The following is a 27,492-nucleotide window of genomic DNA, read 5'->3' on the forward strand; positions in this document are numbered from 1 at the left end:
CATATTAGCTGCTTGAAGTAAACAATCGAAGACGTTTTCGTAGTTGTGACCGATCTTAGAGTTAAAGCACTCTGCCATTCTCCATGGCTTCTTCTTCTTCTTCTATATCACTTGTTTTTACCTTTATCCAATGAGTGCATGAGAGGTATCCTTTTTGCTGTCTAGGTTCTATATTAATGCATAAAAACAGTCTATCTTACCATCATAAGCGGCATCTCAAGATTTAGCCAACATAAGCGTCCGCTCATAATCGCGATTTTTCCCCTTCTGCCTGTCAAAAGGCGTAATAGGGTCGGTAAAAAAGGGGTTCCTTTCACGCTAAGGGGTTCTTTGTCATCAATATCAAATGAGTATTTTTAGATCCCTAATGTACTTCTAAGACCATCTGCACTCAAAAAAACAATGCTAGCCCTTGCATAGAAAAGTTGTCCCTGGATATTTGCTTCATCGATAAATTCATAAACCTAACTAATGATTGCCCACTGATGTTTTTGCCAACAACATACAATTTCCAGTGCGAGCCAATCAATAAACAGCACCACGTTCGGTGCAGATGTATGAACAATGGAAGTTACATATATATAAAATTAGTTGTATACATTGACGTACGAGTCGAGTGTCATAGACATAATGGATCAGTCGAACCCCTAAAGCAAAATATCCGGTCATTTTGCATGTGGGCCCCTCTAATACGTCTAGATGGACGAGGCAGAATTCTAATCGAAAGCTTTTATTTAGCACTGCGGCAAATATCGCATAATTAAAGCCCTTAAAAAATTCTCTCTTGTCTCTTTGAGTGCAACCCAACTCTCACGTTTTTTTTTTTTTATGATTGTGTTTAAAAAAGCCATTTATCTACTACAAATTCAATAGTTTGCTAATTCTTGACGTTGGAAGTTGTCAGTACATGAATACAGATTTAGTACCATGTCTTATATAATTTATGGAGGCGTTACAACTTAATATGACATCGACATGCTATTTTTAGAAATCTTGAGCCGGCGGTCAATAGAAAATTTACTGATTGGACCCTGGAGGTCAACTTTCACTAAAATGAACAAGAATTGTTAAATGAAAACCAGTGGGTTGTTCCGCTTTCAAAACCGGTGAAGAGTAAGTAAAGAAGGGCGTTTATTAACGCAGTTTGAATCAATATGGCCAGTACGCTCTAAACAAGTCACTTGTATACCAATAATCGGTTCCTGTACCTTTGTCGTACACACACAGAAAGCATCCGAAAAATAACTGAATCTACCGAACATGCAACCATTGGACTATATTAGGCCAGGTTAGAACCCAAACATAGGCAGATTGTTCCTTTCGTGCTGGAAACCAGCGGCCTGATACGGTCCCTAACGTTCATGGCGGACGTGAAAACTCGAAATATAGATGCTACCTTTTTTGAGAACTACATAGTTTAGAATAACAACGATATAGGGTGAGATATAATATTTGAGTTCTTGCGATCATTCCGCTTTTATTTGCTATCTTTATAAGGCGACGGAAAAATAGGTTAATCTTAAAAATAATATGTAAAGACTGTTATTTGTAAGTATAACTAGCCGTTAAAGTAAGTTAGATTCGAATACGAAAGAGTAGCGTATGTTGCCAGTAAATCTGATCGTATTAGGTAGTCTGCAAAAAATATCTACAGCAAACGTTGCCCCCCGACGGAAAATAAAAGCTTTAGCTTTACAGCGATTGTGTCTTCATTGAGCACCCCTCTGGCAGATTTTTTCAAGCAGATTGCTGAATATATGTGGAAATAGTTTCGCTCTTCCTGTGAGAATGTTCGCTTTTATCGAAATATCCTTCTGCGATTGCGTACCACAGATAAGTGAAACAACTCTGTGTGCAGCATCCGATGGACAAAAATATTATGACTCAAAATTTAACTAACAATTAGCATAGTGTACATACATTTGGATACATACAAATAGATTTTGCATAAATATTAAAATAAACAAAAAGTCAAATAAATACTAAATATTTGCTGGAGATCTGCATCTGTTCGTTGGCTATAAATAGGACGCCTTCTATTTTTCAAAACTGGGAAAGAATTCGTAAACGTTTCATGGGCTCCCTCCAAAACAACGACAAAGGCTTATGTTTACACAGTGTTATAGGCCATCCGACCAACTTTGCCAATATTCTCCATCATCGATTCATCGCTAGGTTAACATAGATTAGTTTCCGTTTTGCGGTTAATTGGCACATTGGCTATCTTATTATAATTTGCTTCATAGGAAACTACTTACTCGTAATTAAATTCTACCATAGTGATACGATAGTTAAAAAATGTACAATTGCAAATAAGGAAAATCGTGCTGTGAATTTGTTTCAGCATAAGAGCTGCTGGGAGAGGGCGGACCCGAGGACGGTTCAGCCCTGGGTTACAAATAACTTATGCGGGTCTACCAAGCTTATAAGGACACTCTCAACTAATGGGCTGAAGAGCTTTGTCTCCCCGATTCGCTGTTGATATTTCTAATAAAAACGATCTGCTATCAGTTCAATCACTTTTACCGTACAGCTTTAATAAACGGGCACTTTTGCAAATTACTTTGTCGTTCTTCGTTGCTTCCCTGTCGTGATTCTTAGCCCGTTGGTATGACAATAGAGTGGATATTTGTACCCGAACAAAATGGCTGTTAACAACTGAAATTTCTTCGATATATATAAATGTATAAAAAATACCTAGATACGATTTCTTATCGTATAATAATCGTGCGTCGAAACCGTATTCTATTGTCTGCTGACGGCTTGGGGAGTTGTGATCAACGATACGCAAGGACACGCGGGGGTCGTAAGTCGCGAATGTTTTTTTGTCGGGATACTGCATACCTCCCTAGTGGCTGCAGAACGTTGTTAATATCAGGCATTTTCACTTGATAGATGGAGCAGATCCTGCGCTAATTGAAGAGACACTGTGCCACAAATATCATCACGCCCCCCGAGTAACAAGTGACCGACTGCTAGGCACCCTGAGTGAAGAAATCGTTTTTTTCACGCCGAACTCGTAATATAATGCAAGCGTCTCGTAGCGACAGTCAGTCACCCACCCCTACCCGGGTTCCTGCATGAAAACTTTTCTTGAAGAATCTACCCACATATTTTAGTGTATTTACGATGAAATTATGAGCAATCACTTCAGGATTTGAATTAGTGCCAAGACTATCGTATTTTTAGATTTGAAATTTCGTTAACAAAAAAAACAAGTTTTTTCATCAGGAAGGGCACGAGATTTGTCACGAACTCAGTAGCACCAAACGCTTGGCATCTTCCAGACAGTGAATGCATGTATTCATTATCATACCATTTTTTTAAATTTTTTATTATACTATATATATATATATATATATATATATATACATATATATATACACGAATAAATTTCAAGCAGTTGATTTTGGATTTGGTGGGCAGACAACCAACATCATTGCGGTAATATTGTAAATGGCTGTAGAAATCCTGTACGTGCTTAACGGCATCTACGGAGTATTCGATATAACCACTGCTCTTATGCCTGCAATTCGTCGCTCTATTGTTCTACGTCCTTGTTGAACTCTGGCCCAGACATAATATGTTACGGTTTACACACAAATTTAGACACAGTCACTTGCTCATCCTTAAACACCATTTTGGTATTCGTGATGAAAGCGTGCTCGAGAATGGTTAATGACTAATCATTTGAGAGCGGCATATGAAAAAGAAATGATTGTTGCAACAAGCTGTCCGTTGTGGTTTCAACAACATGTACGTTAGGAGAAAATCAGACTGGCTGACATCTATTGCCATAAATTGCAACGGCTATATTAGCTAACCTACTGTGTTGTTTTGGTGAACGACCGCTGCGTCTGCTAACCTTGTCGTCTGAGCCTGTATGTGAACTTGGGCGTCAATGAAAGCCGCGTATTCTAGTTCCTGGAACTATAATGGATGGTGGCCCACGCTAGTAGCCCAACGGAGTTAAGCCATCGTGCGGGTGACCTGAGGCATAAGGTCCGTAGGTCTTATACTGAATTCTCGCCCCCTGCTCACGACGTTCGAGCCTGGGCAAAAACGTCGCGGCAAATAAAAATACTGAGGTAAAATTATACGTCTACACTATCTACCTGTGACTTGATGAATATCTATGACTAAAAGTAGTACATTGCACACGTCGTTGATACCATAGATCTGTTTTTTTTTTTTGTTTACGAACAATTTCGCCTTACCAGTTGGTCATCACTATTAGCGGTGCTCGTGGCAACACTTTTGTCTTGTTTGGCTATCGTATTGGGTTTTTTTTTGGGGGGGGGGGGGGGACTTTGTTTCGTATCCGTAATGTTGTTGTGTCGCTGACGGTTGGTTTTAAACACAATGAAGCCCACGTGCGAGTGGCTTGTGTAGGCTTAAGGAGCTATAGGCACTGACCTACCGCAAGCGATACAAATGCAGTGCGAGTAAAAACGGTTTCTTTAGTTTGTGTGCAAATACAACATTGGGCCATAGCACTGTCTAATGGCCTGTAGCACCCACATCGACCAGCCGTCCTCAACCCACCGAAATGTAAGGAAGGGTACAGTTAGAAATGAGATCTTGCCAAGGTCCATAGAACAAACAAACCTTCTGGCGTCAATTATGCAATTGTATTGTTTTTCACCGCCCCGTTAGTCTGTTAAGGGGCAGTTGTTACTGCAAAATTTTGTGGTCGACGTAAGATGGGCAGCAAGCGAAAAAGCGGGCGGTACATGCAAGGCCATTCCTGACTTGGCTGACGGGTAACCAGCATCTGGCCATACTGAATACAGCCTATCCTCTTTAACTCAATGACGTGTTTTCATCGCGTATGAGAACGAGAATTCGACAAAGCCATAGAGAAAGAATCAAAGAGCTTTCGGCGGTACCTAGCGGCCTAGGAAAGGCCAGAATATCAAACGACCTTCTGCGAGAGTTCTCTTAGTGACACTGACATTATTACTGTCGACCGCTGAAAAAGCCACATATTGAGTGGGTTTGCTGCTGGCACAGACGTTGCCATTTTGGAGCTAGAAGTTCCGACCAAGCAAACGTCTTCTTTCATTGTGCTACATATATATATAAAGCATTCATGCTCATCGGCTGAAATACACATACACACGTGCACGTATATCGAATCGGACGGGGCCCTGCATACATTCAGGGACGCAGCCACGGTTCGATTCAGCGTTTGGCTGATGTGGAAAGTGAAACGCGGACGTGAACGCAAGAACTGAAAGCTGGCTGATAATTATACAAACTACGATGGGGGAACGTCTTCTATTTGTTGCGGCTACTTCTCCGTCTGGAAGTGTATTTAACTTTTTTCACATATAATCTTGCAGGAGGGGCGACAGAAAGGGTGAACGAACGAAAAAGTAACAAGGCTAAATGCATGCAGGTCTAAGGAAAATGAAAAATAGTTGTTTCCCGAAGATGAAGGAAACTGGGCCTTCAGTTTTCAATTAGGTCGATAATAACAAAAAGCGAATCCCAGAGGGAACTATCGGCATAAAGCCATGTATATCTATAAGTTCTTTTACATCACGCCATTAATATATTCTCACCCGACTTACTAAAGCGGGCTTGATATTCCGAATGCCCAATGTGATTTTCGTCAGCCAGCAAAGTTTATTCCTACCAGCTACAACTAACTGGTGAGCAGTCAAAATGCCGTCATATGATCTACTCTCCGTTAAGGGCCTTCAATCCTATTCATTGTATATAGCACTAACAACGCTTTCCTTACGAAGTTCTCGATCGGCATTTAGAGATAAGGCCAAAATTTGTTCTAGTTATTGTTGTTTTATGAAATAGTGAGATCGATGTATGTCTTAGTAAAGTATTTAATAGACAGTTGAGATTAAGTGTTTAAGCCAAGTAGGGACATCATGACGAACGCACGTAGAGCTGATCGAGCGTACGATGAGCCTTAGCATTCGAACCTACACGCCGGACATCTTCGGCTCATGCTACATAAGGCCAAACAAATACTATTATATCTAGTGATAATAAAATAGTAATTCATGCATTCCTACGCATCTCGTAATATACGGGCATTTTCTGATGCGTTGTCGCAGGTCGACGGTGGATAATTAAGTGTGCACCTTCACAAAAAGCAATTTTGGTATCGGCTTAAAATTTACGTTACTTACAGATATATTGATAATAGCAGTCAACACGTAGTAAGCTCAATAAAATAATCGCATACGTTGACCTAATTATCACACACATACTGACTTAAAAAACGGCCCAGTAAATAACTGAAAGGCATTCAAGACAAGAACCTCTTACCTATGTCTTTCTATGCTAACTACGAAGCGACAAATATCCGTTCAAATCGTCCTTTGGACGTACTTCGAACTATCAACGGTTGGATAGTAGAATGGAATTAACTTTCGCTAACTACGGATAACAAGCACCGGTCAGGAAGTTATTGTAGGTCCAGTCCTGTTTTCAATGAACTTCAACATTAGAATTAATTTTATTCCGTTGCACGGCAAGGAAAATCAGCTCTCTTAGCTTTGAAGTCAACTATTTTGGATCTAGATTCGTCTCATCACATACAAGATCTTTACTCATAACAAGCATTGCGATCGGAGGTACCATCTTAATGTAAGGAATGGATAATGGCTTTCACTATAGGTATCGTTATACCTCATAGTTCAAATCAGCTGTTCTTAGATGGTAAAAGCTCCATGTTTGCAGCTAAAAGCAGCTTGTCGTTTTTTTTGGCAGTAGATGATAATCATTTAGCGGGAGTCTGCAAGGGCTGAGTAATTCTTGTAGATATATTCAGCTGATGCTAAAATTAACTGCGGGGTTCTACACAGGTTATAGTCAAATTTAATCAAGGTACGATTCGATATTTAGAAAAGCTTAAATCTGGTAATTATACAAGCAATACTGCGTTTGATGAATGCGGAATCCTCTGATGGTGCTTATGATTTATTACTGAACAAGATGACAGGGTAGATCTGTATTTGACATTTGAATTACAAAGGTAAACAACAAAAACAATCTGTAGTCTCGGTGTGGACTAGACTAAGCCACTATAATCCCATAGTGGATTTTGTTTAATCTAAGTAGCTGTCCTTGACTGTTCTATTATTTGTCAATGCAGAGCTAGAGCCTTGTCAACCTCTATACGGACCAGAAACATGGAACAAAATCATAAACTTTATTGTATGCGCTGTAAAATAAATCCCTACGCATACAAACTAGCGCCGTATCAACCTGTAAGACCGCTTAACCTCGTTCTAGATACACAACCTGTATAGAATGCTACCCGTTTTATATACGTACAGCAAAGGAGCAAGGCAAGTACACAATTTCGTAAAGACGATTGGATGCGATCTTGCTACGCGTACATGTTGATACCATCGTGACTCAGTCAATGGCCTGAGCTCAGTGTGACTCAGCTTATGACACAATGGATACTGACTGAGTATCCATTGTGTCATAGGTCAGCAAGATACACGGAGTTCGGACGGCCGGAGAGTTTTCAGAGAGAAATTTTTTAAGGAAACAATAAACCAGGCCGCACTGATGAGATAATCAACTGGTACTGTGGCCTTTTTGGCCACTGAACTGGTGGACTCCATAGATAGAGCTCAATTCAGAACCTTCTTGTCACTTCAAATTCCAAAAGGTTGTCTCAATGATTATGTTAAAACGCTACGCTTTACAATGAGAATCCCGTGACCCGCCGTTGTAGGGCTGTTAAGAATGGCTATCCCCGTATACGAACAGTACGCTTCACTAAATGCTAACTGATAAAAGTGGCTTGTTTGTTATATAACAAATCACGTATATCGAGAGAAAGCATGAGCAAGTCTGTTCTGTTCACCATGGGTATCCTGATGCATTGGAACCTATATGCGCCCAAACACTTAACTTTTTTCAGACCCGCTAGTATCCTGAAATCTGTCGGTACAGAGGACATGGTCAGATAATAACGCCTTAATTTTTATTCGGCAAGCCCGGGGATATCAATATTCTCAAACAGGCGTGAAGTTACAACCTGAGACCATCATGTTGACGATGGCATTCATTTACTTCACCAATCTATAACTGAGATACGTCGTAGTAGCTAGGTCTTCACTACGTTTTTCATATAATGGACGTAATCGCATTAATTCTCAACTTGGTACCCAAATTTGATAACTGGGTAGATTATGCTCATTATGCTGATAGCGTTGTTTCAGCACCTAGCAAGCAGTCTAGCCCATCTTTGGGGCTAGGGCTTTGACAACAGTGACCGCTACGTAATCTTTTAGTCTAGTATTAATGTAGATTAGAATTTGCTATAACGCTTCGGTTCGATCAAAGCGATGCCACAAGAGGTCTTCCTGAAGGCCGTAGGTACGTTCCTAACTTATACAAGGCCACCTTTGTTTTTGTCGATTAATTGATAGTACTTTACAAACATTATCTTTTGCTTTTAACGAAGTTGTACATGCATGTTCATCATCGCACGCGTCTCAGTCCTCTTCAAAAAAAAAAAAAAAAGGCGATACGCTAGGTCGGAACTAGTACCCAACGCATGCTTAACGTTTCATTTATGTTAGTCGTAAACATGCAAGAAAATGTTGGTAGGCACCAAAACTCCTTACGATGCAATAGTTAGTCAAGCATTTTTTCCACGATTTAATCTCACACAAAATAAAACTTGTGTCTTTGAAAGCTTTTAGTAGAACTACGACAACGTTAGTTTGTCAGTGATGGTCGAAAAAAAACCTAGAGACAGGAACGAGCGGAATTTACATCAAGCAAATGTGTTGTTCGTTAATTCAGGTAGACGACTAATAGGATATAAATTCATCCAAATTTAATAACAACAATTAACTTTCATGTATCGCCTAATGTATGAAATAGCAGATATACTTAAAAATCAAATCTAAATACTTTTACCTATTTCCTGAACGTGTGCGAGTTGAACGCTATATAAAAACGGTATTGTATGTGTTAGCTCACTCGTCGGCCAACTTAAATCCCCCTTACAGCGAGGAGGTTACCACTTCGTCAATAAAAGGTGAATTTCGGAGAAACTCCTGTCGCTTTGATATACAGGACAAGGCGAAACAGGACTCCTATGAGGTCCCTAACTTTCGAAAGCGGCGTTCTGGAATCTATCTGTTTATTTTTCGTCGACATCAAGTACTAACGTGGAAAAAACGTTGCTGCATTTATGACGCAATCGCATCAGATCCACGATCGAATCTCTCAACTAGTCTAGCTATTAACACACATCTAACTAGTCGGTACCATGTTCACCTTAACGTAGGCAAAATTATGGGAAAACTACTCTTAATAGCTTCTCACCGATGTCAATATGCGTAAACTACAGCAGAGTTTTTTTCCTATTAACCAAATTCTCTATTTTTTTTTTTATCTGTGCCGTTCAAAGTACCGACTCAGATGACCAATCTGAATTTTCGATCCAGCATACAAGAAACGTTGTCGCAATTATGCTATACATCTCTCAAACAGACGATAAAGTATACAAATGTACACAGATGCCTTTTTAACAAGTGGTTCTCTGTACTGTCTAAATTGAATTGCTACATAGTCAACGTAAATACCATCTCGAGCTGGTGCCGCTCACGAAACAGGCACGTTTACACTCATCTTCAACAGTATTTTTTTTCTCTTTTGCTAAAAGCTAGTCATTAATGATACACTCTTGTCGAATTTGATCAAAGCCAAGAAACTCTATACAATTTTGTGCCATATCATAGAGTTGTCAAGAGCTGTTTACTCCTCGTGTTCAAGTGTGTTGACATAAAGGCGGACATGAGCATGATACAGAGACAGCTAGTCACAATGGCTGCGGAAAAGTTTTTCATCAATATAATTTACGTTGCATCTTTCTAATGCGTATTTAACGTTTTATCATTGTTAGAACATCTCCTGAAATGACTGAGGCAACTAAAAAAAAGATTTCCAACAATCGTACTAATAGCATCCTATTTTATCTGTCCTCTACATACGTGTGCAGTACATTTAAAACTGGTTCAACGACATAACAATGGTTAACGCAGACACGTTTGGAGTCTTCTACGACAGCAGCCTTTGTACGCACCCATTATCCTAGATCTCTCCTACGATTTCCGAAGTAGAGCAGGTCGACGCATGCAAAATATGCTAACAATAATGTATATGGACCCGTTTCTCATTGACGTTGTTCCCGCTACGAATCAATACCGTTATGTCCTTTTGAACAGAGCAGCAATAGAATATTATGCTAGGTCAACGTCAGGAATAGTACAAACGTCATCTGAGAAATTCATAGATACTCGTGCATATCGGTCTATCTGTAACCAACATAGGCTAGCGAGATTGCAATTTACGCACATTTGACCATATCAAATTGATTCTAGCGAAATACTCAGCATCCGAATTGATTTATTTTTGTTCGTTTGTTATTCACTTCTGCTTACAAAAACTATAAACAGCTGACCAAAGGCAATTTTTGTTGTTACTGTTGAGGTCGGCAATTTAACCATGGGTTAGTACCCCTTTAGGTCCCTATCTCTGCTCAAACGATATGAGGTAACCGCTAGTACGCGGCTACTTCAAACATGGAATACGAACATAATTTTTGGTCATCGTTCCTTCTGTTGCGACCCGACCCAACCCAACCAAATAGGAAGAAGGACTCAAACGACATCATCTTCTTTTTGGGAGCGAACGGCAAAAAAGACTTGCAATTCTACCCTCACTTCGCAGCGATCCGAATAAATCTGAATTCGGCAGCCGCGAGTCACAAACTACGTCAGCTTTGGCTTTAACGACAAATCATGACAGACGCGACGCCAACGTGCACTGTTCGGACGTTTTCTTTTTTGTTTTTTGGAATACAGTTTCTCTGAAACACATTTCGCAGATGAAGGCAGATGCCGAGAGGAGGCTGCAGAAAATTTGATCTCTAAGGCGTGCCTTCAGACAATCGGGAGCGCCGAGTTGCCACTGAAATAGGGGGGGCAAGTAAAATATTCTACTTCTGGTAGTCACTACTTCACACGGACAGCGCTGCTAAAGACTCCGAATTGATGGATATTTTGAATTTGCCGTAAAAACAGAATGCTACTGATGGAGTAGGACACGAGGAGTCCCTCAAGGCCGTCGCAGGCGTCACAAAACGCTTTCACGCCACAACCGTTCAGTAAAATCTTTAAATTACAATTACAATTTTACTGCTATATTCAACATGATATGATCCTTTCTATTTTCTACCTACTCGTAAATAATAAACTCTACTGCCTTATCCCATGTGCGTAAACAGACCTTACAGGAAGCATTGCCTTTTTTTTCATTTCCATTTATCTAAATGGTTGTACGAACACCTTTGCTATACATATGTCCGTGCGTGCGTGTGTGTGTCTCATATCACAGCAATCTTTTAAACTACTGGATAAAACCGTCTGAAGAAAAACGAATGCTCACAAACGTTCGAAACGGAATAGAAATACAATTGGCGTCACGTTATCGATAAACGTTTCAACGAGGACATTTCAGCTATCTCCGATGAAAATGATTCGTTATGCAACATTATAACGGTCACGTGTAAATCCTGTTTGTGTGTTTCGAAACAGTTAGGGTACCGTTTTCAATTTGGAAAACCACTGAGCCTCATCTATACGTATAGCCACAGCATATGAAACATTCAAGCATTGCGTGTGTTAGCTTTTGAGATTTTTCTTGGCCTTATAGTGCGCTTTAAAATAGATCGTCCTAGCCGCTGTCCTGATTTGACTTTAAACGAAACAAAATAGAATCGGATTTATATATTATAGCGTCCATTAAAAAACGTTCTATATCAATTTCACCAGATCAAAATTTTCTCCACATCTCGTTTTTACTCTTTCAGGGTTACAAATAATATGGTGCGATACAGCTAATCAGTAGTACTGGGTCTGACAGCGCATTAGGCTTCTGCTGAAATAAAAGAGACACTGTCTCTATGGCCTTTTACGTTCGAATAAGTTACCACTCGAGACTGTATAAAGGTTGCCTTTTTCCATGGAATTTCCTAAACCGATTAGTTTTAGGAGGTCAGTGGATAACAAATGAGAAGGGATACAAAACTTAACAACAATATAAATAGTTAGTATTCACCAGGCATAGGTTATAATGTTAGATAATAAACAAAATCTGAATTGGGATGGACTTGGTGCTTGAATATCCAATTATAACACAGGAAGTACATTAACAGTGCAAATTTTTAGTGGACTCATATGTTATGTACATCCTGGCCAATAGTAGCAGCCCTAACATCGTATGACCCCATCATACGCTATAATATCACTATGCTCTCGCTCTCAGCCAGTCTTACTGTTGACTGTAACACTCTGTTTTTCTTCTTTGAGAAAAGAGATCGATCCTATTTACAATTTGGTCTCAGTAAGTATCAGTAGTCCATTACATAGGAACGCCTCGGAAAAATAGTAGCAATCCAGCAAGGCAATGGTAATTAAGCTGTGAAGAAATTTGTGTGTATTATTTCCTCTTCCATTAGCCTGAAGAACGAGTTACAGAATAGGTATAGATAGGGTTGCCATTTTGCACATATTAGCAGCTATCTGGATAAGTGTATTTTTTGCTTTCTTCACTTAGAAGAGAAATATTTTGCGGCCCCTTCACTTCTACAGAACGCATCTTCGAATAAAGCATTTGGTTTGTATCGAGGTACTCTCTTACTTACTTACAACTTAGATGTATCAACAATGTCAATTCAGCAAATAATCAGGTTCCGCATTTTTCTACAAAAAAAAATGTAGATTATCAAATATAGTGAAAAAATAGTATATCTTTGCAAATGGTATAAACTGGTACTGGTGTCATAAATAATAATATAATAAGTAAAATAATAATAAGTCAAATAATAACTCGATCTATTAGTTTCCTTTGACTAGCTATATTATTCAAAGGTTACCATTGTATTTTTATTTCTAGACAGGGAACGGTTGCTTTGGCGGCTCTTTAAGATGTAGAGGTTGTTGAAGATCAGAAACAGTTCAGAGTGGAGGGCTAAGATGCGGTTGGTATCATTTAGGTTAGTGTATCAGATGAGTGAAAAGTAGCTGAAGTGAGCTCAAAAGCGTCTCTTCTTTTGAAGTTAAACTTAGCTTCCCAACTGTTGTGTGAACATAAAATAGATGAACAGTGTAAGGAAAGCTACTCCATAGCAAGACTGATTGATCTGAAAAGCGCTTACTAAACAGAGAACCGATCGAAACCTATCGTTGCCTAGTAAAAAGTTATATTTGACCTTTCTGTTGACTGGCTGGCTGACAAGTTATAGGATATCGAGCCATACTTTGAACGGACAGCAGAAAGGTAGTTTTTTTTGCTTTGAACGTTTTATGACCTATTCTTGACTTCGTGTGACCATCGCGTTATGAGTACTAGCGAACGACAAGTTATTTTTCGAGGTACATCTATAGATATAATTCTTAAAATAAACGCGTTTGATACAAACCTTCTCTCAAAACAGTCATATCGTATGTTAAACAACAATGGTTTATTTAATAAAAGCCAATTGGATTTACCTGTTATATATTATTATTTTTAGTAAAACGTTTTGGTAAAAAGCCCACTTCTGTTTACAATTGAATATGGCTATCGTTCATTCGGATTATGTTGGTCTACCTAAGTGCAGCGTGAATCTAATTTGCAGTGGGTCAACGCCGATCGTTTAATAGGCTATCGCCGAGAGAGAAGAAGCTCAACATGCAGGCTAGGGAAATATCACTTTCGCTCCCACATCGATACATCAATGACCGCGACGTCCGTTTCCCGCTATCGCCGCTACTGTAAATCTCGACGTCCTTCTATGAATATTGGATATTAATTTTTGCAGCATATTTGAGCGATCTACGCCGATCCGCCGTTTGGAGATGTCGCCTTCAGCCACACATCATTTCCTAGCTAAAGCGTGCTCATCATAGGGCACAAGGAGAAAACACACCGTGGGCAAAGTAGACTGGGGTCGTAATAAATTGGGGGACTATATAACGATTTACATGGCTTCCCGACGTTATCTACTTATAGCGCCGGAATAAGCTAACGGAATTACGTTTTGGTGCACGCGTGTGCTCGTTAGTCAAACGAGGTTTTTCGAGCTTTAGACGGCTACGAAATCTTTCCGCCACTACCTTTAACTGCGCCTAAGACGCTCGCGTCATAGTAACGCCAAAGCAGTGTTGAAAGTTGCATAAGGGCAGGCCAGCTGACTTTTGGATCGAAGCAATGTTTCTGTCAAAGCAAAAAAAAAAAGGGGGAAAAAAACAGATACTACTGCGATAAGTCACTTGAGAATTGTCAGAATAACAAGGCGATTTGCTTGCTGTCACCAACTTCTTTCAATCAAATCGAGGCCAGATAATTTTGTTCTTGCAATAAAAAGATTATTATAATGCATTACGTTGGCTACAACTGGTGACGATCGCAGCAGAGGTAATTGGCGTACATTTATAAAGGGAGCTGTTATGGAACGCGTTCGATGAAGGCACAATCCGCCCCTTTAGGGATGCTCGTTACTCGAGCCGGCCTATTTTCGAGTGCTACGAGAGAAGGCTTTACAATTAATACCCGCGGACATAGTTATGAGATAGATGCATATTTTATGTTTATAACGTAATTTAAAAATTAGAGCGCCTACGTGTTATCAGTGCGGAAAACTCTAGCTCAGGTTTCCATTGGCAGCGATCGAAATTCCTTCTTTTCCCTTTCTATATGCGCTTTGTTTACTGAGCTGCTCAAGCATAGAAATGATAGACGGTGCACTTCCCAGCGTTGCCATCATTACCAGAACAAGCTGCGACCAAGCGCGCTGCCTATGTTATCCAATGAGGTAAGTAAAAGGCTGGGCAGCAGAAGAAGGGGAAAACTTTTAGGAAGGCATTGATCATTTTTCTGGCCGAAGCAGAACGTGAACTCACATTGACGCTGATACTTCAATATATATATATATATATATATAAACATGCGACACTCATGCTCGACCTAAAAGGGCTAATTCAACAAATACATGGGTTCACTGCGCCGGTAAATACAAGCTACAATGGGGTAGACTTTACAGGACCTACTGTACAATAATGCATCGCTCATGTTTTAAGTAGGCTGCTGTATCTAAGTGACAAACAAGATAACTTCGACATTAAACGTCACCGAAAGGTGTAGGACATTACTAAACTGAGTAATGCAAAATATGAATTATTATGTTTTGAGCTTTTCTCTACACGGATGTTTCAGTATAACTTCCTTTTGAGCTGGCAGTATTCTTTTATTATATTCTACCATAATTATGACTAGTTGCAGTTTCTCTAATAAGCTTTTCTAACCTACATGCTTTTCTATGATAACTGTATGAAGAAATTTCTTCGAGCATCAACTCCGATCGTATACAAGCAATAAGATTATCTTCTTATAAAATATTAGTACATTATAAATCGAAGACGTAAGCCAATGGAATGGTTGCGGACAATATAGTAACAGGGCGGGATATCAAGAACAATACTTTCTATTGTTTGCTTAAAGCTTGCACTGGTTATCTGTCTATTTTATGCAGAAAGCGATAGAATGATATTCGGCGGTTTATGAGTACCATTATCGATTCTACGATTTAATTGGTCTTCTCTTCTGAAATTTCGTAAAGTACACATCAAAAATCGATGTTTGTCCTCCGGCCTATAGCCTGCAAAGATAGAGCACCGAAATATCGAAGGGAGCTTCGAAGGGAGAACTATGATGGTAAAATGCTATGTTAACTACGTTGTCTACTATATGTCCCGATTTCTCCATTTTCTCCATGCTGTCGTCTACATACTCGACCTAATCCTCCAGTTAGGGATATTCGTTGTTCTTCCAACAGTTTCGAGCATAACTTTGTCATCTACTAGACTTTCGGACCAGATTAGGTGTCAGTTACCTTATGGGGATCGAATCACCAAAGTGTCAACCGGCGCCAATAGTTCCGATTAAAATAGTACAGACGCGCTGCATTCGTAGTCGAACTGCCTATGCAATGATGGATGAGGTATTAAATGAAAGGGGAACACGCTCATCCTTATACGCGAACCAAACATAGTACTTAAAACTAGTATATTGGGCTAGGTTGCAGACACGCACAGGGGCGCCTACATAAAAATAGACGGCTTTCCACTAACAAAAAAACAAGACGAGAGCAAAGTATTGCTTGAACAGAGCTGGAAAAGGTGGGAAAAGTATATTTCTGCTATATCACGCCGGAAGAGAACAACTCTTATCTAATTAATCAGATGGCTTCAATCCGTAGCTAAACAGGGTTCTCCTTGCTGGAGACTTTGTCGCACCGCTGGACTAAGTGGCTTCGACTAATCTGTACGTAATGAACAAAGGATGGGAGCAAACATTTTATCAGGCAGGGTAGGAATGGCACGTAGATCTTCGCAGTTGCAGCAGCGATATAGTAGCAATGATCGCAGAATGGCAAGTGCTCGGCTGAGGGGAAAACCTAAGTCATCACCGAAGAATATGTAATCGTTACGAACACACTTTGTCAACCGTCCCCACCGAAAGTCCAATACGGATTCCAGAGCACAGAAGTATTGAAAAACGCTTTAAGCAGAGTAATCAGAAAAAAAGTATTGTTAAGAGCACTGAGAATCTATAGCAAGCTCTGTACAGGCCATACAGGCCATATCAACCAGCAAGCGGGCCGGTCAACCACTCTAGGAAAAAAAATATGCGCAACACAAGCCCTGATAAAACTCCTAGGTCGCGGAAGCACAGAGGAGCTGCCACCAAGCTAAGGGAGCAACCAAAAGAGCTAGAGGCGACTATGAAATGATAGCAAGCCTGTTCACCCCATTCCCATTCAAGCACGCCATAGGTGAGAGCAAAAACGCTGTCTGAAAAACTTTCTTGCAGAACTCGAGGAGGATTCATGGAAGCAAAAACTTTGCAAGATGATCCGTGGGAAAATAAGGGGAGCCGCTAAGCTAGGTATGTCGGAAAAAGGCAGAGTCCATATACTAAAAAAACCGTTTTCCCGAGACTAAGTGTTCCCACGAACAGCATTTGCGCTTAGACATACAGCAACGGACCAGGAAAACGAGACCATTTGCGATCACGACGGCCGAAATCTTCAGGGCAACATAGCGGATCAAACAAGTTAAAGCATTTGGTCAGACGATATCTTGCCTATAGCGGTCAAAATAAAAGAAGTTTTCGGAGGTAGTGCCCACATTAGCTGCAAGGACCATGCGCAGAGGTCTGCCCACTGCTGTATGAAAAAACGCAGAAGTGGTACTCACCCGGAGAAAAACGGGGGTTTGAGCCGATCTGCCCGCAAAGTTTGCTGTCTAGAAGTTTGAAAGCAATTATCAGACACAAACCGCGACCATTTGTTGAAGAGCATAAACCGTTATCCTAAAGGCAGTTCAGATTTTGTAAAAACCCTTCAGTTCTGACGGCGATACATCCTAGCCAAGGCCGACCTGATGCATGATTCGGCCCTCAGGACTCCGCCGCTGGGAAAATATTAATGAAAATACGTTCAGAGCGGCGTAGAGCTGCTGGCATATGTAGACGATCTGGCCGTCGCACGACAGGCAAAAAATGGCCGCGGAGATGAAGCTATATACCAATATTGCAGAAAAAATTGGTAATGAGAACAAACCTCCTTTTAATAGACAGACAGATTAGGATGGTAAAGGATGTTAGATATCCAACTATATACCTGCACTAGATTTACTAGGCTACTCCTAGGAAAGCTAATAGAATAAGGAACACTATAGTAAGGATTTTGCCTAATATATATGAGCGAGGTCACCGAGTCGATAGCGCTCTTTGATTTCTCAGTTTGACTCAGATCGTTTACAAGTGTCACAACAAGTAAAAAGCTTTTCCATAAGACACAAGGGGCGACTGCACTGCGCATTCATTTCCTAAGTATATAGGACAGTACGTCAGGGGCCTTTGTTTTGGCTGGAACAGTCCCGTGGGACTTGAAGGTTGACGAGAGGAAGCGATTCCTGAAGGCTCCAGTGAAGCTAAGCACAAGGCAATCATGAAGGTTGAATGGGCGACTATAGATGCCGGACATCTTAGAACCGGAGTCCGTGACATGATTCCAGATATCGGAAAACTGCTGGAGTGTCTCGGAGGAAAGGTAGACTTACGCAACACAGACCATAACAGGTTATATGGATTAACAGTTTTACCCACACAGGATTGGATAAACCTCATCCGACATATGTGTTCACTGCAATCCAAGAGGCAAGGCTGACTGTGCCATATGTTACTAATTTGTTCACTCTCTAGGTTGCGAAAACAAAGAACGGAACCAAAGTTGGTGGTACTTGACTAAATGTATCAGAAAGGGTACCCTCTTCAAAACAAGATCCCTTCTCGAGTTGCCTAGAACAGGGCTAGCAGAACTTCTAGAGTTCATGTGTGTGCGGAGTGAAAGCTCGGAAGGACCACAGCCAAAGACGTCCTGAAGGGAATAGAGTGCCTCGGACGCTGGCGGATAGTAAGAATCTGCGCGTCCGGTGAGGCCGGAAACCTGGAGGTGATTAGGACCAGTCCATCCGTAGGCACATACCACTTGCCCTACCATTTTATTGTTATTAAATGAAGTTTGGGTCTGGTAGTTAAGTTTAACGGAGAGGATGTGTTAGTTAATATTAGTCCCGGCAGAACCATGTGCGGCTATCGGAACTAAATCCGACACAGAGTGTCTATGTGTTATTCGATCTGGCATAATGCATTCATTTGATTTTTCGAAGAAAGGCAACGTTAAATGCTGGCAGCATGATATTGCTTCTGCGGACATTTAAATCCTGGACGTCACCGGGCTTTCTTAAGTTGGCAATCTAATTACAGCTTTGATCATGATGAAATTGTAGTAACGCACCTTGAAGTTATGTCGTGAAGTCTACGTTATTCGAACCGAATCATTTGGGTTCTGTTGAATTTCTCTGCTGTCGAGCAAATACTGATAGTAGAAAAAGATACTGCGGCGTGAAGCACCAATTAAGCCTCCTATCTTCAAACTTTTAGGGACAAAGCTTTTAAAAGTTACGACAAAACAGGAATAGACACGGGAACCGAACCGAATCAACGTAAGAAATATTATCGTTTTGAGAAAATAACCTATTTAATCCTAAGGTATACTACTATTGTTAATTTTTGAATTTCTAAATAAAATATTTAATAGATTTAATCGGTTGACACGATTCTCGAAAAGTACGTTCATGACACTGTTATGAATGCCGAAAATAAAAGGCACCCTATATTTTAGTACAGTTCTTCTCTAAATAAACGTCTAGTCTTTTTACACTGACAAAATAAAAAAACATCCATTTGGTGTATTTTCGAAAATAATACTAAACACAATATATTACCTGACTATATCCAAGTTAGTTATTATACGCTCAATCCGAATTCAATGTGTTGAAAAACGCTCACATTTCTAACAGATAGCCAGACAGGCAAATTCGTTTGCCTGCCGCTGCCGGACACGTTATGACCTAGACGTGAACTTGGATATGCTTCCTTTCACGCTGAAGGTCAGCCGTCTGATGAAATACCTAACGGCAATACCAGACGTAAAACTCGAAATATAGGGACAGGCAAATGAAGATCATGAATATTGCCCCCAAGGCCTTCTTCGGTTAATTTGAATCGGTCGGCTGGAGGAATTTCTGTTTTCCCAACTTCCATTGTGCCTTGGCGAAGGGAGGACCGCATTTTCTGAAACATCTCACGCAGGCTGGGGGTCCTTACCTGTCCAGTCGTTCAGCGGTTTCTATCGATTGTTGATATCAAACACGGCACAGGGTGGCCATTGCTCAAGCAGCGAAGTACGTACATCGGCCTACTATCAGTTCATCGCCATAACATCTTCACGTTATAAAAATAGCGTTGTTCATGTTTACAAAGCCAATATTCTGCTTTAGGACAGCGCACCAATAGCCAACAATAAGTGACAACGGTAGGCTAAACAAAGGTGATCTCGGCAGTTACAGGTGAACTATGAACGGCTCTCTATCAGCACGAGTGGGCCTAAGCCGTTAGAATAATGCAAATAGATATTGACAAGTCTTGGTAATAACTTAATTTTATGATTACACGTACGCATACTTTTCATCAATAGTAACAGTAAAATCTGTGGGTTTTGCCTCATAATGTCGATCAGGATAAACCTGTTATCAGGCTTATACGATGTTCTGGCTATAGGTTGCGGGAGTGGCTGTAAAATCGATAGCTCACATTGTTGCACTTTTCCCTGCTGAAGGCTACCCTAATTCAAATATTTATGACTAAGTATCGCAAGTAAGAGGTTCTAGTTTGAACTTTATGAGCTTTGGATAAATACTAGGCTTGATAGTTGCTATGTTTGGAGACACTGGATTGTCTTCACCATTCGACTTGGTGAAGGAACAGGTGCCCGCGACACTCCAGACAAAAGAAAATAAAATCTTTCCGTAACAAGTTAGCGCGACTTTGCCAGTCATGAATCAGCATCACCTACCTAAAACACGATACTGGCATTTTTGCAAAATGAAGAAGATCTTGTAACTACTAGATAAAATAACGATAAATGCACTCTTATGGTAACCTCTATCTTTCAACAGCGAACCACAGCAAAAGCTAAAGAAAATACCAAAACCTTGTTTAATAATAACCCTTGTCGCGGCAGTCAACGCGAGTTATCATAAATCAAAGGCAAATATCAAGGTTCGGCATTCACTTGATAGGCCTACAGTAGACTTACTAAAGAATTAGGTGTTCTGAAGTTACTGAACATTTTTTTCGTCAGCGTGTTTCTTTGCAGCTAAACATTGTATGCTAAACGTACCGTGCGTTTATTTAAATATTAAATAAAAGGTCGTCATCTTCTTTAAAATTTAGCTAGTATTATAGTTTAGATTTCTGAATCCTATATTTGCGTAGACCTGTAAGCATGTTCTTGAAGCACATTATTATTTATATATGTATAAAGGTTTAATGAGGAATGTGAGTTTCCTACCTTGCTCAACTCCTGTAGCTATTAGCAGTGCTACTCCCGCTACAACCCATTTGTCCATGGCGTTTCAGTTATTTTCTATCTGTTCGCTAATCCTTGATTATTATCCTCTTTTTAACATAAGCAGGCTCACACATCAAGCAACCCTGCGATCTCACGATTCTCACAACCAGCTAGAGAAATCTGTGTCTTACTTTACACGCTAGTCAAACCCGTGCAGCAGTTCGCAAGGCTTATCATTGTAATGTCAGCAATCGCAGTCGTTGTTATAGAAACAACGGCGGCACAGTTCAAGCTTTTCCGTCCTGTTGAAGGCCATTAGTCACTTCCTGCGCGCCTTCCGGTTGCGCCGTCTCGGGTGGAGCTTCCGAAACCGAACCCAGTAGGTAGCACCTCGAGGAAATCGCAATGCAAGACACACTTGCCCCCGTCCAGCAGAACTACACACTGGAAAGCTTTTTTTTTGCTTAGATCTGCAGGTCAAAAAGCCATATAACCAAGAACATTTTAACCACAATATCCACGTGGAATAAAAAGTTTATCAATTATTGCTGCTACTTTTCGAATTATTAGTGTGATTGTCCTCTAGAAGATGGATTCTATGGTGTTGTACATTGGCAACACATAACACAGCGTTACCGCGTTAGTGACTAGTTGATTAGATCCACTGGACCACACAGGAGTCGTTGACAGAGCTTGGAGACAAGGCAGATGAGCAGCTTTAAATTCACTCCAGTATCAGTTCGATCTTGGTCGGCCTTACTAGCGTTTACTACTGCTGCTGGAGTTGGACCGAGTCGAGCGAGCCAACGTGAGTCGACCGTTTCCCTGGCTGTTTGTCGTGGTGGGTGAGAGCCAGGTGGAAAGGGTGTGCCCTCAACGTCTCCCTCAGCTTCGTTGGGGGCAGTTTCACACCCGGGATGGCTCTTGTAGTCGGAGAGAAAGTTTACGGAAGTATACAGGAAGAAAATATTCGGAGAAACGTGAGCCACGATCACGGTCGCTTTTGTTGCCTGCGGGAAGTTAGGCCTCAGAAGAAATAAATCGCGGCGAGCGATTCCAATGGAAACGCCATGTCTTCTCTTAGAGCTAGGATTGAACTATAGGTAGATTTGGGTGCACAAAGCGGCGGTTTAATGGGCCCCTCCACAGTAGAATATATTTGGCTGTTGTTTATCCTGATGCACTGTTTCAAGACAATTCGGATGTTAATTTGTAAGTGCCTTAACTTCAGTTATAGACTAGAAGCCACCCACTCATTATAACTTTTTTTAATTAACGTCATGCCATATGCAAGCCATAATAAACCCACGAAATTATCGCCCACGAAAATATCGCTTCACTGGAATTTGGCTCCTGCTTCTTTATTACGTAGTAACGATGTATAACCTGTTTAAAAATATTTCAAGAACATTAGAACGAGGGTGCTGAAAACTTTGCGAGCTTATCTACCATAGACTGACCAACGGGATGGTACAAAGCAGCGGTCGCGCGGTGCCTAAAAGGCGGTCAATAATGATTGCCTGGAAGGCCACGTAAACTACTCGGTCCTGATATCTGCCTATGCGTAGTAGGCTGATTCGAATGTCGCTAAAGGTTCATTTGCCATTTAAATGATAACCTTGTTCATCATGGGGCAATCCATAAAGGTCTGTTGCGGTCATTTGATCAAATCCAACAGCGGTGATAGCCATCGACATAGTTCTACCACCACGTTGAAGTATCCAATGGAAGTGAGTGATTTCAGTGTAGGCAATGTCAAGCATTATCTATACTTTTTTGGAATCAATTTGCTGTAGTCTTTGTACGTGCATGCACGTTTTTTGACGCAGTCACTTAATAATTCATATGGTTCCTTACACGTAACTGAAACAAGACAAGTAATCTTACGTAAAGCGCCTAATTAGACCAAATAAATTAATAAGCAATTTCCTAGTAACATTTTTTGACAATGGTCACAACAATGCCTTGTAATGCTGGCTAATAATAAATCAAAGATACACGTAAGTTCAATGAAATCTATATTAAAACATTTTGTTTGGCTTTTAGTAGTTTTTTTCTAAACCATTTTCAGACTGGTCTCTTTAATTCTCTGATGACTGCACCGCTCACACACTTCGCGTTCATTGCCTAATAAAGACAAATCTTTTGTGGACAATGACACGAATATTATTAATTTTGTTAGCATAACACTGATTTGCAGAGTTTTTTTGATTAAGCAGTTTACAACCCATTATACTTGACCGCCAGCTGTGAAAGCATCCAGTATTCTTTGAATTTTTTTTCTGTTTTCCGCTTAAGAGGTACGGAGACAGGTATGAAAAGAAAGCTTCTAACGTGCTTTCCATTTAGCTGCGTAGCAAGAGGCATTAATGTGTGTACTACAGTCCATCTCTATGTACGTCCTTGGGTGATCGGGTAATTCCCTTTGCATTGAGACATGTCGCTATTTTTTCTGTAACACTGTCCACGCTATCGCTGCTGCGCCTAGCAGCTTAGGCACAAGCTCAGTATCTCGATGTATCTCTCTGGGACCTTCCAGGTATTGAAGAAGAGATGATTGCTTTCCTGCCCACGTGGCCTGCCGGCTGACACTGACTTCAGAGCTTCTTTAAAGGAGCCACTATGCAGCCTCAGCGAAACTCACGTTGGTAGGAATGTGCGTACGCGTTAAAATCACCACAGCGGTTTCATACTTCTCAGAGCGAAAGGAAATCTATTTTAATGTAGATGGACGCAAACGCCTTTTAGACTATCTCCTTCTGCCCGAATTCTCTCTGAATATTAATTTGACAACATATATACGACTCTTAGTCTAGCCTACTCTGGCCTGAATCCTGGAACTCGCTCTCTTTTGAGCATGTTTTCCTAATAACCTCCTTATTTTTTGACTTCTGTCTTTAATACGATCTGCCAACCAGCGTTGACAAAGGCAAAGTGCGTACAAATATCCAGTTAACTATGAAGGTCTCCGTTTACCGAATATGTCCAAATGAAACCAATAGGCTGATCAGCTACGTCGCGTTTGATCCTCCGAGGCTTGATTAGCCCAGGGCGCCGCTCGGGCCTAGATTCCGGTGGTGGGCGACGTCTGGTCTCTGGCCTATTAGAAAGGGAAAAAATATCGGTTGTATCCAAGGGCACAGCATCCGTCAACAGCCTCTTATTACTCTGAACGGCCGCTGTAATAATGCACACAAAGAAATGCCCATTTTGCTTTTTCCGCTGGGTTACCACTTACTAGAGGTATTACATACTTGATACAGAAGATTAAGTAAAGAGTATGATTATTATTATTGTTAGTACCATTGATTTTGCTTCTGTGTGTTTGTAGAAGTTGAAAAAAATATTTATTATATCAATTTCTTGGTTAACACAACTCAGTTGGAAACTAACTTAAAACTATTTGCAGCCGTGCACCATTTACTGTTAAACATATCTCGGCTCAATCATGCGTTTTTTTCATTAACATACAAATCCAATATGTGGTTTGTTCTTTTATGCATACTCATTGGGTTAATCCAATAATAGAATGCATTTTTGGGTTTTAAAAGAACGTAAACAATTTTTTAAACTCCCTTCACTTGAACGTACTGCAAACGTGCATTACGGTTTACTAGGCTAAAGAGCTGACTACAGAGGCCTAATGAAAATAGCAGGCGTGTGCATATATAATATAAGACATGTTCGTGCCATGCACTCGATCGCAAAGAAATAAAACATTATTTCCATATTTACGCGTAAATAATGCTCATTTCAACGAGACCACTTACGCGGAAACAGGACACAACAATGGCAACGATGGGTAGTCGCATACTCGTTAGCTCATGTAAATGATCCGCTTTGCCTCCACGTTTCTTCGCGCTGCTGTATAGAGTCCCCCGAGATATCGCGAGGTTCGACAGTAGCTTCCACAAAAAGGACGTCGCCACATCCATTATGGCTGCACCGTCCAGACGCAACCCCATATATCACTATCCGTTGTTTGTTGTGCCCTTATGGCCAGCCAGCTTACCTAACTTTTCAGATGCCTGAAAGGATAAGCTATATTTTTCCAGAGTTACCAGAAAAGAGAAACGGTCACGCATGACCGATTTTCCATAGCTCTTTGATTTCCGCCACGTGTCTCTGCCCAAAACAGAACAAGTTCTGCCGCGTCTGTTCCGAAGGTGACAAATCCCTAGAGGAGGTTTGCTAGGCTCGTTTCTAGCCTAGCGTAACGGAGGCAAAAACAGATAGAGCTAACAGGGGCTTCTGCTGCAATGTCTAATATGTCGACGACATGGCAGACGTTCATAATGCCTGGGACGCAGAAGGTTAGTTCAAACAGATTAAAATTGGTGTCTAAAAACTCACTTTGAAGACTAAACGATTTTTTGTGGGCAACAAAAACGCATGAGTGTGGACGGCTCTCAGAACGCAGACTTGATCTATACAAAGCGATTCACGTTTCCAAGAGTAAAGTATAAGGAAGTATATATTCTTTTCAAAATAAGCAGGTTTTATTTTTAAGGAAGCAGATATTGACTGACGCGCGCGCCATATACATAAGAAGCCAATTTTTACATAAATATGGTCCTCAATTTATTAATTAATTGTTATACAAGGTGTCCAACAGTGTTTTCTAAAATACGCAGCATTGTATCTCTCCACAAGCAGGTTGCGTAAGTTGCATCAGGACCACTCTCTTTGCAAATTCATAAAGTTATAGGAATGATCTGCATGGTGTGTCAATGAGCGATTTAGAAGTAGCACTGGATGGATACTGCTTGCAACTCCTTTTCATAGGAAATGGTAAAATTGTTTCATGAAGAGCCCGCCCTATGTAAATATATTGTGAGACCTTTGATAATGTTTTGACCAAAATAAACTTTGCATTGTACACTCACCCTTTCGTAACCTCTGATAATATTGAGAGGGACTGGTACGTGGCCCCTGCACAGTTTTTATATAACTCAGCAACGCATGTTAGGCTTTAGCGCAAGCGTAATAAAATGGATAGGCCACATAGTAGTTTACGAAATGACAAACTATCATCTGATCATTCATCCTTCACCTACTCTTTCAAAAGCCTTTTCATATCGTTCGATCAGTTTCCTTTCAAGAAGACAAAGGTTTGATTATAGCATTTCAGTGCATCTCCAGCTGTACATGTTTAGGACCTTTACTTTGAATTACAAGGGCAAGGGCTAATGAAAAAGTTGCTTGTGTAACAGAATACCAAAAGCGTGCCGAAACTTGTAGACTGAACCTCGTGCGGCACTATAGCGATAGCTGAACCAAGGACAGAGCCTTGTGGAATCCCGAAGAAAACTGAATCCGAGTTGGCGGTCAATTCCGTAGAGATGGTCCCGTATTCTACTGATACGATTGCGGTTTGACGGGAGACGGACCTTTGAATTGCTGATAGCAGAGGTATATCCAACCTTAAGCGCGAGACATGTTAACGATCTTATCTAAGGAAGTTGTTATGTGGGAATGTAATCATAAACCATTTTGCTTCTCGCGATCGCAATGGCAAATCTCTTCGTTATCCCAAATGCTTCCGAATGTCTTCCAGTACGAACATAGGCTATGCTCTCTATTAGTCTATAGCTTCTCTGGCAAGTATTCGCTTTTAATTCTCCTTGGAAGTGATAGAGGCACCGTTTTTTTCCGTTGTAATAAATAATAAATAAACATTAAGTAGGACTCACACTGGATAAATCAGTAGATTACTTCAACACAGCGTATGATTCCAACGATTGAGAATTCTTCCATCGCACGGTCGAATCATTCAAATCCTTTTGTCATTATTGGGGGTGTTTCGTGACGGCCTTTATTTCATAGAACATTACAATTAGGGTTATAAAACTTGTGCCAGTAAGATTTATGTGTGCATCACAGAATCCTCTCATCTAACGTTGCTGAGTGTTGCTTTATTATTAACCGTCGGTCTTTCCTGTATTTTATTGTCGAATAGCGCCACATGACCCTTTGAGACCCATCCACTACGACTTAAATATGTTCATTTAAGGCGCACCGTAACGATGGCCTACATTTGATTAGAACGCGTTTCATCTAGAAAAAGATCAATTTTTCGTTGGTACTAACTGCACTTTCAGTGCCGTAAATATCTCTTCGAAACAACGAAAACTACTCAGTTGTACGCAATGTATTACCGAAGTCGTTATATGAACCCTATATTGTCAACCTATACTAGCGTTAGATGCCTGGGCTATGAAATAAGTACTACTCGTTCTATATTCTCATAACGTGCTTCTAATTCACGAAAGATTAGTTTAGTCCCCCCCCCTAGATTGATCTTCACTCATTCTGCAGTCCTGGCAACCGAAAGCCTGCCGCATAAGCAATTAACTGCCCTTTGTATAATTGAATAAATATTCTTCGGTTATTTTTACTTGGCACAGCGGAAATTTAGGTAGTCGTTTGTCGTAGGTCATCTTTTCCTAGAATTGACTTCTCTTGCCTCG

At 40.6% G+C, this 27,492-nt stretch overlaps 1 protein-coding gene across 1 annotated transcript in view; it reads right to left on the reverse strand.

Moving 5' to 3' along the window:
- Positions 1-21,797, reverse strand: part of LOC111260960 (cytochrome P450 4V2) — a 183,811-nt gene extending 162,014 nt beyond the window's left edge. The window contains exon 1 of the mRNA XM_022834090.2: positions 21,023-21,797. Coding sequence (XP_022689825.1) covers positions 21,023-21,080 — 58 coding nt within the window. The 5' untranslated portion in view covers positions 21,081-21,797. The remainder of the gene's footprint in view (positions 1-21,022) is intronic.
- Between the last annotated feature and the right edge of the window lie 5,695 nt (positions 21,798-27,492).

This window comes from Varroa jacobsoni, unplaced genomic scaffold (assembly GCF_002532875.2).
Source record: "Varroa jacobsoni isolate VJ856 unplaced genomic scaffold, vjacob_1.0 scaffold_498, whole genome shotgun sequence".
NCBI classification, from domain to species: domain Eukaryota; kingdom Metazoa; phylum Arthropoda; class Arachnida; order Mesostigmata; family Varroidae; genus Varroa; species Varroa jacobsoni.